At 41.8% G+C, this 18,113-nt stretch overlaps 1 protein-coding gene across 2 annotated transcripts in view; it reads right to left on the reverse strand.

Moving 5' to 3' along the window:
* LOC119168853 (uncharacterized) overlaps nucleotides 1–18,113 on the reverse strand; it is a 174,132-nt gene that overhangs the window by 117,689 nt on the left and 38,330 nt on the right. For both annotated transcript variants that reach the window (XM_037420148.2, XM_075890877.1), the window contains 2 exons: nucleotides 16,704–16,731; nucleotides 13,226–13,286 (listed from right to left, as the gene is read on the reverse strand). In XM_037420148.2, the coding sequence (XP_037276045.2) occupies nucleotides 13,226–13,286; nucleotides 16,704–16,731 (89 nt within the window). The remainder of the gene's footprint in view (nucleotides 1–13,225; nucleotides 13,287–16,703; nucleotides 16,732–18,113) is intronic.

Here is an 18,113-nt window from a genome sequence, read left to right on the forward strand (position 1 = left end):
TCGTGTCTCCCCCGTGCCTACCTGAACCCTTACACGGTGACACTCACGAAGATGTGGAAGACTGGCTGGAGCATTTCGAGTGGGTCGCAAGGACCAATGCCTGGGATGAGGCGAAAAAATTGGGCCGCGTGTACTTTGCGTTGGAGGATGGAGCAAGAAATATGGTTTAAGAACCACGAAAGAGCAATAGCGACGTGGGAAGACTTTCGACAGCATTTGCTTGCTGTGTATGCCAGCACAGATCGCCGGGAAAAGGTACATGTACCTTTTCATGTACCGCCTCTTAAAACGTGCCGATCTGAACATGACCGAAGAAAAGAAAGTGAGCCATCTGATGCGTCGAGTTAAGCAGGACTTATTTGCAGGCCTGGTTCGCAATCCTCCACGTACTGTTGCTGAATTTCGGACAGAAGCATGACCATAGAAGAGCATTGCAGCAGCTTGCCCGTCACTACAATTAGAATGCCAGTATTGAGCCCACGGACGTCTTTTAGCAAAGCGAGACAACAGTAACGAGACACTGAGGGAACTGGTGTGTTCCATCGTAAAAGAGGAGCTTCGAAACATTCTGCAACCGCAAGTCATGCCGACAGTTTCATCCCTCACATCCATCATCCGTGATGAAGTACGACACGCCATTTTTCAGCCGGAACCAGAAGTGCAACATCTTCAACTTCAACTTCAACTTGAGTGTGCATGGCAGCAGCGCACTAGGCACTTCCAGCAAAATGCTAAGCCCCTTCTGCTTTATCGTTCAGGTGTCGGCTGCGTGGATCTACCTACAACCGATGCTGAACATCTGCGTGGATTACAGTGGGAGCGTCAACGTTTCACCGAACACACGTATCTTCACTTTATGTGAAGTCACTCTGCCGAACGCACTAGAATCTGCGCATGCTCCTTGCTGGATAACATCTCATCACGTGGACAAGCCTGCTGCTTTAAGAAGACCAACACCACAAGCAGCGACCAGTGTGCATGGCAGCAGCGCACTAGGCACTTCCAGCAAAATGCTAAGCCCCTTCTGGTTTATCGTTCAGGTTAGTAGATACTTGCCTACCCATTGCTTCAGAAGCGATAACCGCTTTTTGCTGCTGCTGCCATGCCCACTGATTATTCAAAAATTTGTTATAGATATTTACACATTTAAAGATAGCCTTTTGTCATGTGGTGACGTTGAACCTAACACTGGCCCGACAGAAAAGGAATTGTTGATGCAGTTACTTTCAGGTCAATCTAACATTTTAGCTAAACAGGGTCAAATTGAAACCGACATTATCAAATTAAACGACCGTATTCGAAATTTGGAACACCAACTAGCCCCATTACTTTCACTTAAAAATGAAGTAGACGAAATGAAAAAAACAGTTGCTAAACTTAAAGAAGCTGTAGGTCTTGCAGCGCAAAGAAATGAAGAACTTGAAAATAGGAGCAGGAGAAATAATCTAGTTATATATGGCATTGAAGAGGCCGTCTCTGAAACTACTGAAAGTCTAATAACTACTATCAAAGAAAACTTGTTCTTACAAAAACTTAGAATTACTGTAAATGGCATAGAGCGACGTCACAGACTGGGTGAAAAAACCGCTAGAAATCGTCCTGTGATAATAAGGTTGTTGGACTATCGCGAGAAAACGTCAATACTTGAAGCATGTTTCAAGCTAAAGGGATCTCCTGTTTCGGTCACTGAGGACTTTTCTGCCGGTATTAGAGAAACCAGGAAGAAATTGTGGCTAATGGCAACGCATGAAAAGGCAAATGGTTCAAAAGTAAAGCTGGTATATGATAAGCTGTATGTAGACGACATTTTGTATGGTTAGGATGAAACCAACAATAAAAGATATAAAATTTCAAAGTGTAACAAATGACACCAGAAAGCAAGTACCCGTAATCTATCTATCGTTAATGTAAATTGCCGTAGCATTGTTAATAAACCTGTCCTGCTTGAAGCCCTGTTTCTTACTCATGAACCAGACATTGCTGTGCTTACAGAGACTTGGTTAAACGATGAGGTATCCGACAGCGAATTTGTTCCGAAAAACTACGTCTGCTTTCGTAAAGACCGGGACAGGAGAGGTGGCGGGTTTGCTATATTATTTAGAGCATATTTACAACTCGTTAGAATGCCTAATATTCCAGGTGTTGAAAGCATTTTTTGCACTACATATATAAATAAAATGCGATATACTCTCGGAGCTATTTATAGGCCTCCTGACTCCTCTGTCTCGGTTCTAGAAAATCTTGATGATTACATGTGCTCTTATATAAAACCAAAAGACAGGTTAATTCCCGCGGGTGATTTCAATTTTCCGAGTATAAATTGGAATACTTTTTCCACACAGTCTTCAGATCTAAGTGACATTAAAATACTAGACATGATTTTTAATTATGATTTGCTACAGATTGTATCTCAACCTACTAGAATTCAAAGTGCAATTTCAATCCTAGATCTCTTCTTTGTTAGCAGTACTGTAAAAAATCATGTATTGTGTGATGTTGTACCAGGAATATCTGATCATGAAGCTGTCATATTAACCTTAACTGATGCTTCGTATGTTGATTCCACTGTCAAGCGCCAGTACCCGAACTTTTCTAGCGCTGATGATGAGTCAATCCTCGATTTTCTGGACCTCTCTTTCAATGCTTTCTCAGAAAACACCAGCAATATAAACGATCTATGGCTAACTTTCAAAGACATTGTTCAGGAATTTATAGCACGCATGTACCACAAATAACTAAAAAATCAGCTGGTAAAAATGCTTGAACCATTCGACAAACTCTCCAGTTACAACGAAAACTTAGGAGACTAAAAAAGCAAAAGGCCAGAAATTCGGTTTGTCCTCTACTTGACAAAGCCATTGCTACATTAGCAACAAAACTAAAACTACAAACTCAGGAGGACAAGGCAAGGTACTATGGTATATCACTTCCTTCCTTTATTAAGACGTCTCCAGAAAAGTTTTGGAGGTCTATTAAACCGAGTTCATGTGGCACTACTTCATTTTCTCTTAACGGAAAAGTCATAAGTGATGACACAGCGGCGTCCAATGCCTTCAATAATCATTTTAAATCTGTATTTACAACAGATAATAATTTCCTTCCAGTGCTTAGTATGTCTTTTCCACCTATGCCGGATGTAAAAATTTCCGAGCAGGGCATTTTTAACCTTCTGCTTAATATAGATGCTAAAAAATCTCCTGGCCCGGACGATATCCCAAATGCCTTCTTAAAAAGATATGCAGAGTGGTGTGCAAAGTATTTGCTCATATTATTTAAAAAATCTCTGAGTGACGGTGCATTGCCGGAGGACTGGAAAACCGCCAGAATCAAACCACTGTTTAAATCTGGTGATAAATCCAACATTGCAAATTATTGGCCTATTTCGTTGACATCTACTTCATGCAAAATCTTCGAGCACATAATTTATAAGCACATAGTAGATTTCCTTGAAAAACATGAAGTCCTAACAGATGCACAACACGGCTTCAGACGTGGGTATTCTACTAACAATCAATTACTTGGAATTACACATGACTTCGCGGAGGCTATAAACAAAGGAAAACAAACAGACGCTATCTATATAGATTTTAGTAAGGCGTTTGATAAAGTGTCACTAATTACTTCACAAGTTGGGCCTTGTAACAAATCATACGATATTAGCATGGATTAAAGCTTACTTGACAAACCGGTATCAATACGTTTCCCTAAATAGCACCTGCTCCAACCGAGTTGAAGTTACTTCTGGTGTACCTCAGGGGTCTGTGCTTGGGCCTCTGTTATTTTTAATTTTTATAAATGACATCACCACCAACATTAATGTTAAGATGAAACTCTATGCAGACGACTGCGTGATTTATGAAACACTCAATTCAATTCAGGAACAGATTAGGTTAAATGAAAACTTTCAAAAAATCATTTCATGGTGAGAACAGTGGCAGATGACTATTAATTACGACAAAACAGTCTTTATGCGAATAACCCACAAAAAGAAGCCACTTTTATTTCACTACGGAGCTAATGGAATAGGCCTCTCGGAGGTTGCTGAATATAAATACCTGAGTTTATGGTTCACAAATAATCTATCATGGTCAAAACATATAGATGTCATCACAAATAAAGGGTTACGTAAATTATTCTTCTTGCGACGATCCTTAAAATTAGCAACTCCTTCTGTACGCTTCCTTGCATACCAGTCAATTATATGCCCCATGCTTGAATATGCCGTGCCAACTTGGGACCCTTACACCAAAACAAACATCAGCAAATTAGAAAGAATACAGAAAAAAGTAGTGCGTTATATTTATAATTCTTATGGTCGTTCGTCAATTACTGAGGTCATCAAACGAAGTGGGCTCCCCACAGTTATGAAGAGAAATAAAATTTGTCGACTGAAACTTTTGTACCAAATAGTTAAAGGACATTACAACATAGATACCTCCCACATTATCACTTTTTCTGAGGATTATGCTACCAGGCAAAGACACTCTTTAATAATAGCTCCTTTATTTCCACGAAATAATTGCTTTAAATACTCTTTCTTCTGCAGAACTATTGTGATTAGAACAACCTATCTAATAACATTGTAACACAAGAATCACTTTCATTGTTTGAAAAATGCTTAGAGTAGTTCTTTAGTACCATTGATTATATCTTTTGTTGCATTTGTTCCTTTTTGTGTGTCACTTGTAAAATTCGATTATCAGTTAAACAGAATCTTTTTTCCAACGATGTATCCTCTGTATATTCTATATACCCTACTTGGCATTTCACTAATTACTTCGAATTTCGTTTCGCATCCCTATTTGTGTTGCTTTAACTGTATGCATTTTTTGCGGGTATATTATTTTGCCCTTTCAGAATACTCTGTACCTCTGTCTCACACCTGCTATAGTCTCTGTTCGAGACTGCAGTATCAATAAATAAAAAAAAAAACACTGCAGGAACGCCATGTATTAACGTAAGCAGATGCTTTACGCCAACCTGCCGTCTACAATGCCTCGTTCGTGATTCCCGGTGTCCGCCAATCAGCTTCGACCAGCTCACCTTTTGTTGGAAAGCAGAGACCATGGAAAAGCGATGTGGGGCGCACACCTGACAGGACACTGCTCTGTTTCCACTGCGAAGCTGAACATCTTTACCGACACTGTCCATACCGAAGAGTTGGTCTGCGTGGGTTTTCTGTGTATGCTCCATGCCCGCGTAATGGTGAAAGGCCTTTAGAAATAAAGGAGTACCTTTTAAGGCAGAGATCTCCAGCCGCTAGCTTCCAGCCGCTAGCTTCAAGCACCAGCCAAGGTCACCAGCACCAAATCGTTATCGATTGCCAAGTCCGCGACATTCAAGTTCACCACCAAATTCACGAAACCATCGGTCAACGAGCCCGCGTCAGAAAAACTAAAGCCAGCGACCTGGGGAGGCAAGACCGCTGATGTCCAACAGAGCAAGGATCCTCCGTCAAGGCCCCAGCGAAGCGGCGTCGAGCAGAAAACGACGACGAAGATAAGTAAAAAAAAATTTCTTCAGACTTGCGCGTTAAAGTGGACGGGCGGGAATTTAATGTATTGGTTCATACGGGTGCCGATTATTCAGTAGTAAGCTATCCAATCGCAAAATATTTGAAGAAAGTTTTGACGCCATGGAGTTGACCAAAAATACGCACGGCTGGGGGCCATCTGATAACACCTCTGGGAAGATGCACCGCCAGGATCGGCATTCAGAGTGCTACTTATGTCGCTGAATTCCTAGTTCTGCCAGAATCCTCGAGAGACGTAATAATCTGGATGGATTTCCTGCTAGCTAATGCCGCCATAATAAACCGGCAGAATTCTAGTATTTCTTTCTCGACAAAGCTGGCCATAGACGAGGAGACAGGAAGTTCTGCATTGCATGTTATCGACGGCGACGTAACCAAGCCACCGCAATGCAGCGTTCTGGTAGGCGTAAGGAATGACACATTCGTCGACTCTGAAGAAATGGCGGATGGCAATGTCGAGCTGCTGCTAAAGAAAGGCATTTGCATAACTCGAGGCATTATTCGCTTACGTTGTGAGCTTGCCAACAAACTGCTCCCAATTTCGGAAATGAAATTCAGCATGTCGCAAAAGACACTGCCATCGCTTTTATACACAGCTTTACTGAAGTTACCGACTTATGTGCCGTTGCATCAGAGCCACCTACTTCAGAAACTACGCATGACCTTGGAACATCAGTTTCAATAAGCCTAAATCTATTGCCAGCCGAGAGGAAAATCCTACAAGACCTCATAGATGAATTCGCAGAATGTTTTCATCAAAAGTACGTCGCATGCAGATCGTGAAGCACAGGATCATAACAGAGGAAACAACCAGGCAAGTGTATCAACACCCTTACAGAGTTTCGCCGAGAGAACGAGAGGTTACAAAGAGTCATGTGCAAGAGATGTTGCAGGACGATGTCATTCAGCCATCTAACAGCCCGTGGGCATCGCCGGTAGTTCTTGAGAGAAAAAAGGACAACGGAAACTAAACAGCGTAACCAAGTGGGATGTATACCCCTTACCGCGTATTGATGAAACATTGGATCGGCTACAGCACGCCAGGTATTTCTCTTCGCTCGACTTAAACAGCGGATGTTGGCAAATTGAAGTGGATGAAAGAGACCGTGAAAAGACCGCTTTCGTAACCCCGGATGGCTTGTATGAGTTTAGAGCCCTACCTTTCGGCCTCTGTTGTGCGCCAGCGACATTCCAGCACATGATGGACAGTGTCCTCACGGGGCTGAAGTGGCAGTCATGCCAAGTCTACTTGGACGATGTTGTGGTATTTTCTGCGACATTTGATCGACATGTAGAGAGACTGCGGTCAGTGCTTCAGGCTATCCAGTCAGATGGCTTGACAATCAAACCAGAAAAGTGCCAGTTCGGACTCGACAAGCTTCGTTTTCTGGGGCACGTAATCAACACGGAAGGTGTTGGTCCTAATCCTGACAAGACTGCGGTGTTCACAGGATTCCAAAAGCCCAGAGACAAAAAAGAGATGAGTCGATTTTTGGGCTTATGCACTTACTACAGACGATTTGTAGAAAATTTCCCGAAAATCGCCGAACCTCTAAACAAACTCACAAAAGACGAAGTATCATTCGCTTGGGGTACAGAAGAAGAAACAGCTTTTAACGAATTAAAGCAACGTCTACAAAGCCCGCCGATCCTTGCCCACTTCGACAAGACCGCTGACACGGATCTCCATACAAACGCAAGCAATATCAGTCTCAGCGCAGTACTCGTACAATGGCAAAATGGAGAAGAAAAAGTGATAGCTTACTCCAGCCGCACCCTAACAAAAGCCGAAAAAAACTATTCCGCAACAGAAAAAGAGTGTTTGGCAGTGGTATGGGCTATCAGCAAGTTCAGACCATATCTTTACGGAAGGCCGTTCCATGCCGTCCGCGACCACCACTCATTTTGCTGGCTGGCAAACTTAAAAGACCCGTCGGGACGTCTTGCCAAATGGAGCCTCCGACTGCAAGCATACGACATTACTGTTGTATACCGGTCTGGGCGAAAACACAATGATGCCGATTCCTTATCACGCTCGCCACTTAACTCTACTTCTTCAGAAGAAGACGACTCGACACTTCTCTGCGTGATCGAAGCCTCAGATATTGCGAAGCATCAACGAGCTGACACAAAACTGCTTTCACTGATCGAACACCTCGAAGGGCGTGGCGGCCAGGTCCCACGGGTATTGAAGAGAACGTTATCTTCATTCTGTCTCTGTGAAAATGTGCTATACAAAAGGAACTTCGGGCATAACAAAGAGAAGTTCTTACTTGTCGTTCTGTTAGCAATGAGGCCCGGAATCCTAGAAGCTTGTCATGATGAACCATCGTCTGATCACTTGGGCGTCAGCCGGACATTTGCCAGAATTCATCAGAAGTATAATTGGCCCAAGTTGCTGGCGTCTGTGCAGCAATATGTGAAGACATGTCACGAATGTTAAAGGCGCAAAACACCACCACTGAAGACGACCGGCCTGCTCCAGCCTATAGAACCGCCTGCTACACCATTTGAACAAGTTGGAATGGATCTTCTTGGACCATTCCCCATGTCATCATCGGGCAAGAGGTGGATCGTCGTCGACACCGACTACTTAACGCGATACGCTGAAACCGGCTGCCTTGAGGGAGAAATGGCAGCTGAAGTAGCCAAGTTTTTCGTGCACAGCATAGTTCTTCGACATGGCGCCCCAAAGGTAGTAATCACCGACCGAGAGGCAGAAGTTGATGCAGTGTTTGATGATAATGACGAACACCGGTCATAGGAAAAGCACCGCGTACTATCCTCAACCGAATGGGTTAATGGAACGCCCAAATCGCACGATCGCTGACACGCTGTCGATGTACGTGGACTTGGAGCATAAAATGTGGGATGAAATCCTGCCTTACGCAACGTTCGCCTATAATACAGCCCTCCAAGAGACCACCCACGTTACTCCATTTCAGCTTGTCTATGGTCACATAGTCAATTCAACTCTCGACGCCATGCTCCCAGTTGACAATGACCACTACGAGCCATCCAACATTGACGAATTTCTGCGAAAAGCTAAAGAAGCACGCCAGTTGGCAAGGCACCGAATACGTCAACAACAGTTCAAGGATGCAGACTACTACAACCTGTGCCGCAGGAGAGTTTAGTAACAGCCAGGTGATCAAGTATGGATCTGGACACCAATATGACGTCGCGGCCTGTCAGAAAAGCTCCTTCGACAATACTTTGGTTCGTATAAGGTCCTTCGCCGGCTAAGTGACTTAACTCATGAAGCAATTCCTGACGAACAAGAGCACTTGAAATGGCAAAACCATGCGGAGGTCTTCCACGTTGTCCGCATGAAGCCATACCATGAAAGAGAATTAAGCATCTACCCCCTCGACAATTACCTTCCAAATTCACACATTGAGACGATGCGCATTTCAGAGGGGAAGTAATGCCACAGAGATTGCTTCTACGAATCATTTTACGAAGAGAACCAATGGGACGCTATGTGGGCATCTACAGTGTCTCATGCGTGCTGACGCATCTTGGCGCAGGGCAGCGCATGCCTCTGGTGCACGAGCATGAGCCGGGAAGACAGACATAGTAGTTGTTCAAAAAGAGACAGGTAGGCGGAACGCTTTTAGCAGACTCTTCTTTGTGTCATAGCTACTTTTCTGGGCACAAGTTCTCCCTCAATAAATCATTGTTTGTGTGTGTTTCCCCTCTTGTATTACGTGTATTATGTTATTTCATACTACCAAGCAGTGTTGTGGAATGGGTGCCTCCAATTCAATCCAATTTCATTCTGGGGAATCAGAATTTGCCTTAATTCAATTCCTTTTAATTCCTCGGGAGAAAAAAACTGTCCCTTTCCCTCTCTGGAATTGGCGGAGCCATTCGATTCCATTCCTTCAATTCCTCAATGTAGAAAATGCATCCTGATTGTTTTATTGAGTTGAGACTCTTCTTTGTGTCATAGCTACTTTTCTGGGCACAAGTTCGCCCTCAATAAATCATTATGTGTGCATGTTCCGACTCTTGGATTACGTGTATTATGCTCTTTCATACTACCAAGCAGGGTTGTGGAATGGGTGCCACCATTCCATACCAATTTTATTCTGGGGAATTAAAATTTTCCCCAATTCCATTCCTTTTAATTCCTCACAATAAAAAATTGTCCCATTCCCACTCTGGGATTGGCGGGGTCGTTCAATTCCATTCCTTCAATTCCTCAATGTAGAAAATGCATCTTGACTGTTTTATTGAGTTGAGAATGAACCAAATCATAATTAGAAAGTCATGAGATGCATTAAGAACGGCAAAAGCAATAAAAACACGTCACCAAGGTCGAGGGTTAGTATTTTGGTAGCATATCTCTTGAAGTAAAACCACCCTACTAATTTCCATAGCAGCAGTTCTCCCACTAGGCCACTCATATAGTATTTGCATGGTCATCTTGTTCAAACAAATGGTGATAGTTTAAGTGTTCAAGCTTAAATTTGTCATTGCTAAACTGATGACATAGCGCATTTTCATGTTGACAAAAGTAGTGTTCAAGAAGACTAAGCAGTTTAGTCCAATGTCTCGAGCGATCGTGATAATGAATAAAACTAAAATGTAGTTAATGGGAACAAAACATGCTATATCTGCTGGTATTAGAACAAACAGTGCACCACCACTTGGGCACCTTGTGCCTTTGCATCCAATACAGAACAGAGGTTCACTCGAGTGCAAAAACACGACACGATCACTCACACACGCACACACCCATGCATCAAACACACACAGCGCTCTGCATGGTGCATGGGTGTGTGCGTGTGTAAGTAAAAGTTCATTCGCGCTCGAATGAACTTTTAGAAATGATGTACCAACTAGCCCAACAACAAGTTCTTTTACAGAACAGAGGGCCACACTGCTCGTCAGCATTCACGCTTGTCCAGCACGCCTAAAAGCATGGATGGGGTGAAGAGAACTTTGTGTTTGCCTGTACGCAGGTATGCAATGTCTTTCTGGCCGCAAAGGTTATTTACATTTGTCAAGTACTAAACTGCTCATGAGATAAAGATCAGGCCGTGCATAGAGTATTCGCCCATTTCGTGTGGGGTATCAATGAGAACCAATGCGCGAGGATAATTTCTTTCGCCCTTCAGTATCTGTTGGGATAATGCATTTGTTTGAGTGCCAACTCCTGCAGCGGTTTCTTTTTTTTTTTTAAGAATTGGAACATTGTTCACACTTTTATATCACGCCTACTCTTGGCTTTGGCTAACTAAAGGTCGATGTAGAGAAATTGCTGTGGCCTTCCACTTCCATAAAGCATGTACTAAGGCCTACATGACTAATTTGAGCATGATATTACATTAGTACTAATTAAAAGTGTAAAAAAATACTTTAAATGTCCTCTTTGCTTGCAATGTGAACACGAATATGGGCCAAGTTATAGGAACCAAGCAAAGTAGCAAAAAAAACCGACAATAATGACATGATCCCACCCCAGAGCACTAGGAGTAGAAGATGACCAGTTCCCAGCTTGATCTTTAGGAACGTATGATCTCCTGGGCTTGATCTCTCGAACACTAATCTTCCAACATGTTTTGCAATTGGTCACTACTTCTTTGGTCATTAGGTTTACGTCATAAAAAATGCTTAGGCGTCCTCAAGATTTTCAAACGCTTTAATAAAGGTCGCAAGCCCTACAAGGTGCTAAAACAATTTTATTTTGGTTTTGTTCATCGAAACTTTGCAACTAAATGATCGATTCACCATTTACACTTAAAACAAGTATTATGACTGTACGGCTCTTTGAACGGTTGGCTCTAAAAAAAGTGAGGTAAGGTAATTACCATCTACTTAACTATGTGTTCCGCTTCACAGCATGAGCTGCTCAAGCACGAACCGCTGGACGCAGCAGCCAGTGTGGTAGTATGGCAGTAGTGCTTCTCTAGCCGGCAACACATAACCCCCCCCCCCCCACCCAAGAACAAAGTGAATGTGGGTTTAGTTTGGCGGATAGGCTTTCTTTGAGAATCGAGGAGGCGCCGCCGTGGCCGTAGTTACATGGGCTTTCCTGCTTCAGGCGGCTTTCAGAGCCAATGCTTTCAAAAGTTTATTCTCTCTCTCTCTGTCAGTATGAAGAGGGAGTGCACAACGTTTATTCTGTACGACTGCGTGCTGCGCTGACCTAGAGACCTCCTCTGACAAAATTTCGGGTGAAGTTGCTCATGTGTCTAGAAAGGGGGGGGGCAGTAGGGGAAAAATGGGGCGAAGGGGAGTAGGAGGTGAGATTACGGTGAACAAAAGCATTGCGCCAGCGTTAATACATATCACAACTTAGAGAAGCGTTTTATCGAACATGCGTCCGAATCATCCAACGATGACAGAAGCTAGCACAAAGACGTAAAAGATGTGAAGACAGCAGATAGCTGGGGACTGTAGCTAGGGTTCCGGCGAGAGTGAAAAAAATCACAGGAGGTAATGGGGGGAAGGGGATATGCTGTTGCTGTAGTTCCGCTTGATCGCGGTTACGCAAAAAATAGGGACAAATTTCAGAGGAGCACAGTCAATATAAGGACAAACTTGTAGTAGACGTGTTACTTATAAATGTACTGTGCTTGTAATCAGCCAGGCTATTTAAAAAATGTTGCTTTATTATTAAATTTGCAGCTCTGATTTACTAAATCACAGTTTGAAAAACAGCATGTAGACGAAAACGTGCTCTACTTCGGTAAAAGACGTAATTCCATTCCCAATCCATTTCTGGCAAAAGGCACTTAATTCTGTTCTCATTTCATTCTGAGGTCGTGAAAATGTGGAATGATTCCGGAATCATTCCAATTCCAGGGTGGAAACTCTGCAACACTGCTACCAAGGCAAAACACAAGAAGGACATAAAACAAAAGTATGAAGCATCATATTTTTCTCTACTTCCTCCATGCCATTTATTTAGCAGTGGCAGTTGACAGCCGGCAGAACTGCTATGATACCTTTCTTCTAAATGGGCCCTGCAACACTTTTTCAACCAAGTCAGAAAACACTTCCAAGCAGTAGTCGACGCTCCCGAAGACAAGCAAACCAAACATCGTAGCACAACATGCGGCCACGAATTTACAATTGATTCTCAAGGTCAACTTAGAATCGCTCCCTCTTTTACCTACATATGATGCCATGTACTGAAATTCATGGTTATTGGCTGACCCGGGCATTGTGGGTTGCATAATTAGTGCGCCCGCTGCAGAAGTACACCTGACGGTAGGTTAGCCACATGTTCAAAAAAAAGAAAATCTGTTCAAGCTGATGACGTGCGAATGACAGAACTTCTTTCACCAAGTTCCATCACTCGCCTTCAAAGGGAGTGGGGCACTGCCTCTCTGTTTGAGTAGCTATTGACCGCATGCTTCGCCCATGAGGGGGTGTTATTTCATGTGCCCTCCATGAGACAGAGCAGGATTGGCTCATTCTATCTCTGCTTCAGCCTTGTTCATCGCACCTGCTCGTGTGCTCCCACTTGTGGATAGAACACGCAATGTGCATGGGGATGTTATCTATTTAGGCTTCATATCTGTCGAGAATGTTTATATAACTGGCATTGTAATAAAAGCAGCATCTTTTATAATCAAGGTATGCACCAATATACGTGTTCAGGTTACCACTACGTAGATGCAAACTGTGAGCTCTGTGCCACGCGAATAGACGTACAAAAAAAGGCATGCAACTCACGCTGAATCTGCCGAGTAGCTGCACACCATGCATTGTGGTGTAGAAGAGCCAGGAGCCAATTCTAGAAATAAGCGTGAAACAAGCAAATATGCTCCGTAAAAGTCAGTGAGGCACATTAAGTTTTGTGAAAAGAAACATTGTGATACAACAGAACTTTTTTTACATGTAAATCGTGCAAGTTTCCATTGTAGCATGATGCAAGTTAGGGGAAGACTTGTTTCCACTTACACAAAGCTACTCATAATGGCACAGTTTCTATTACATGACAGTAATTCCACAAAAAATCGACACGAGTCCAGAAACTGATATTTTAGAGTTTGTTGTGTATTTAATAACCTCGTGTATTTAATTACCAATAGTCTGAAAGTCAACTTCATTTTTTTATTATTGGCATAATTTATGAGAAGAAAAATATCAATCTTACTGAATACAGAGGGACCAATTTTGTCAACTGTCACCCTCTAAACATTGAGACGCTATAAAAATGCAAAGGTTATCGTTGCAAAAGAAACACTTTTTTTGCGAAGTCTATGCATAAAGAACAAGAAATTATTCATGTTTCAAATTTGTAGAGCAAAGTACAATATTTTTTCAAAAATGTCTAGATATATGACATTTTTTAAAAATTTAATGTTTTTTTTTTCTTGTAAAGCAATGCAAGTAGCGTTTCAAAACTTGGTTAGTTGTGAGAATATAACATGCTCAATAAACGATTAAAATAATTAAATTGTTGTATTAATTTTTTTGTAGTGACATTATTCGGGCTACAAGCCAGAGCTTTTGCAGAATGCACTGAGATGCTGTGAAATCGAAATATAAAAGCAGCAATCAGCTTTCCACGAGAGTAAACGCTGACCCCCTTTCGAGTAGAAAGAAAGTTTTACAACTGTGACAAATATTGTCTATGAAAGCACATATACACTGCTAATCCCGGAGCTATAATAGAGGAAATCAAATACACAGTGACACAGTTGGAGATTATCTGTGTATATTTGCAAATAAACTTACACACAGAAATGCTCCAACGCGAGTGTTGGGTCTTGCAAGATAAAACAGAAGCCCTTGAAGTACCCACGATCTGCTTTTTACGCGATGAATACGGGAAAAAAATAGAAGAGAAGCCACATCTATTACTGATCACCTTTAGCAGTACATGACACCAACAAAACACAAACATCATCAGTTCAGGGCCATCAACACGACTGTCAGATGTGCTTAGCCAAACATGCCGAGAACATTGCTGGGTCTCGCTGAGAGTATCGCATTCTCGAAACACACGGACGCAGCAGATGCAGTCAGGCAAACCAAACATTGTGTACAATAATTCAACTAGTTTTACAAATGACGATATCGTCAGCCGAATTCAATACACCACTAGTGACACGCTAAAAAACTTTATACAATAATCCAATACACTCAATTAACATAAAAAACAAATAGTACAAGGTAACACAAAGGCGGTTTTGCCAATGTTCGATTCGTCACAAGGGGCCTGCGGGAAACCACCCGCAGTGCCGTTCCTTCGCACCACCTGCCACACACTAACAAAGCTCACAAATATTTTTTGTGCAGCCACTTAGCCAAAAGTCACCAGGCAGCTCTGCTGGCGCTACCGCGCTACCATAGTGATGGCGACGAATCAGCATGAGCACTGTGCCACCTGCCACTCGACGGCTGTTAAACCTTGTCCATGAGTTACTTTTGCACCATGAGACACAAATAACTTCACAGGGGGTGATACACCCCCCGCCACCATACCCCGTGAACTCGTAACAAAAATTCTGACCAATTTTTCTTAAACTGACGTAAGGTTCCTAGCTTGTTGGAAGGTTCATGGCCATCACAGCAGTTTCTTCTAAGTGCCAATAAATGAAAGTCTCAGTGCTCAATATAAAAGTGCAAATTCAGGTACTGTAGAAGATTGTGCTTAAAATAGTTACTCTGATTAACTGTAACTTCCTTTCTTTTCCAAAGGTGGTCAATATATCCTCCCGTTGGAAGCTTATTGCTGCTTTTATATTCCGATTTCTCAGTTTTTCAGTATCGCAGCGCACTTTGGAAATGTTCTGACTTGTACCCTAAGTATTGTCACTACAAACAAAATAATGCAAGATAATTTTCTATATTCCTTTCTCATGGTCTTCAGTTGTCTCTTTACAAAATTTGAAGAAAAATATTTTAATATTTACTTTTCAACAAGGTCCACTTTTGCCAATATTGGAAGTTTAAGACAACAGATAAATATATGTTTGCCCTACCATAAAGACATTTTAATTACTTATTTAACCACATTATGTTCTCACAACTCACTAAGTTTTGCAATGATACTTACACTACCTTATGTGCATCTCTCATAATCATATGGTAGTTTTGGGACGTTAAACCCCACGTATCAACACTATCTTATGAGAAAAAAAATATGGAACACAAACTTTTTAAAATGTCACTAATCTAAACATTTTTAAAAAATATTTAACCTTGCACTAAAAATTTGAAACAGTGTTACTTTACTCGTAATTATGCATAAATTTCATGAAAAGAATATTTCCTTTGTAACGATAACCTTTGTGTTATGATAGCCTCTCATGAGAATGAGAAGTGGCAAAATTGGTCCCTCCAATTCCTCAGATAAAATTGGTCCCTCCAGGTTCAACATTTTTTTTCGTAAAGTATGGCATTAAAAAAAATGAAGTTAACTTTCAGGCTATTTGGTAAAAGGTGCATAAAATATCAAATACTAAATCAAATCTAAAATATTAGTTTTCCGACTAATGTCGACCACTTGCGGAATCACTCATGAACAAAAACACTTTTCACGAATGCGCAGATGTCAAACACATTTTTTTTTTTACGAAAACAAGGGGAATTTTTAGGCCTCATATTTTTTTTATTGGAAGCAATATAAATGGACATAGGCTTCCACTCAAGAAACACCACACACACACTGCATGTGGAGTATGTTTCTTGAGTAGAAGTGAGTGCAAATGTGGGAATGTTTCTAAAGATTACCAAGTTGCACCAAGTACTCACAGACGGAGAAGAAATTAAGTTTATCTCCACTCAGTTCTAGAAAATTGATTATACAAAGTTAAAATAAATGTCACTAAAATAACAAAAATAATAACCTAACACTTAAAGTATAAAAATTTTTAATATCACTTTGACTGCTATAATTCCCGTTAAAATGTTTTATCACACCTTGTAAATCTCAAAAGATTATTCAAGGGTACAACATAATGCATAATGGCTTGGAAACTGGCCCACTCAGTATAACTAAAAAGAAGGCAGTCAGTTGCTGTACTAAATCTTTCGTTATGCGTCTGCACATATGTGTGTGTGTGTGTGTGTGTGTGTGCGCGATGGGAGAGGTGAGAAGTGTTGACAGATTTACAAGATGGACAACTGTGACACAAAAATTAAAGAAAGACCAAAAAATAAATGATCAAACAAAGGGCAAACATAAAAGGTAGAAAAATACCTTCAAAGGGGCTGTCGGCACGTGAGCCCTACAACAGAAAGGCAAAGAAAAAGAGAGACAATTAGCACCAGAGCACATATTTTTACTTTCAGTTCAGAGAAAACAATTCAGACTGTCATAAAAGCGTCAGTCACTTTTTCTTCAGAAAAACCTGTCATAACAAGTTTCGCTTAAGTTATGTGCGTGTCGCATGCGCTCCCGTTTCGGCGAAACACTGACTCACCAGCACCCTCTCCCACGCCTATCCTCAAGTTTTCCGGAGCTCACCGCTAGAGCAAGGCCTGGAGTTTTCGTCGCTTTGCAAACTTTAGCTTTGGTTTCATAACACTGCCAGACTACTGCAGTGGACTCATAATGCAGTACAAACAATTGTGTTAGGTGTACAGCAACAAAAACACAGTACTGGCTGACATCCTCTATGCAAATGCACACCAGATGGGTCTTCAACTGTCAATATTCCACTGAAGCTTTGCTTCTCCTGTTATGTACTTAGTTGCTGTGCATTATTCTGGGTTGTCCGACAGGTGCATTGAGAAGCTGTGAAAGCAAAGACCCCCCCAAGGTAAAAGAATAAACTCTGCAGTTTGTTGTTGCACAGCATATTGTTGAAGCAGTCCAAGCGAGAAGGTGCGCTTATAATCAAATTAAGAAGTAGGGTGTGCCACAATCTTATGCTTGCACTGCTTGCACCTTTGTTGCCATATTTAGAAGTTGTATGGACAGGATTTCCCAATGGACTAGCTACAGTAAAACCAAGGTATGTGAAATCTGTAGAAAGTCACAAAATAGTTTAATATAACCAGTTATTTGGCTAGCAAGAGAAGCTGCAGGGAGTACGCTACACTGCTCGAACACAGCTGTTTCAGTTGTATCTGAGATAGCTGTATCTTACGCACTGTATCTTAAGCAAGTACACTGGCTAGTTTACCCGTGTTTTCATTTAAACTCCAAGAAACTGTTTCGAACTTGTGAATTAGAAATGAATCGTGTATTTCGCGCTCATAATGCGACGTGAATCTCGCCTCCAATACAGTCCTCTTAAATGAATCGAAGGCATGTCCGGTAGTGGCGACGTGTCTAAAAATCGGCAAATGAGGCATGGAGTGCACATGCACCTTGTGATTGTTAAAACGATAGCGAAATGCATTTTCGGTGTGACCGATATACTCCAAGTGGCAAATGAAGCACCCAAACAGATAAACTACATCATCTGTGTCACAGGTAAAATCGCCATGAATTTTTAAACTAAAATTATTTGCCGAGCTTTTAGCCACAGCAGTGGTTGTCATCCGATTGCATACCTTGCATCGAGGTTTGTGGCATGAATGGCAGCCAACTCGTGAAATTATTACGTACTTTGGAGGACGTGAGAATGCCCTGCAAATTCCTACAGCGATGATGCAGAGCGCG

The sequence above is a fragment of the Rhipicephalus microplus genome, chromosome 3, assembly GCF_043290135.1.
Source record: "Rhipicephalus microplus isolate Deutch F79 chromosome 3, USDA_Rmic, whole genome shotgun sequence".
NCBI lineage: Eukaryota > Metazoa > Arthropoda > Arachnida > Ixodida > Ixodidae > Rhipicephalus > Rhipicephalus microplus.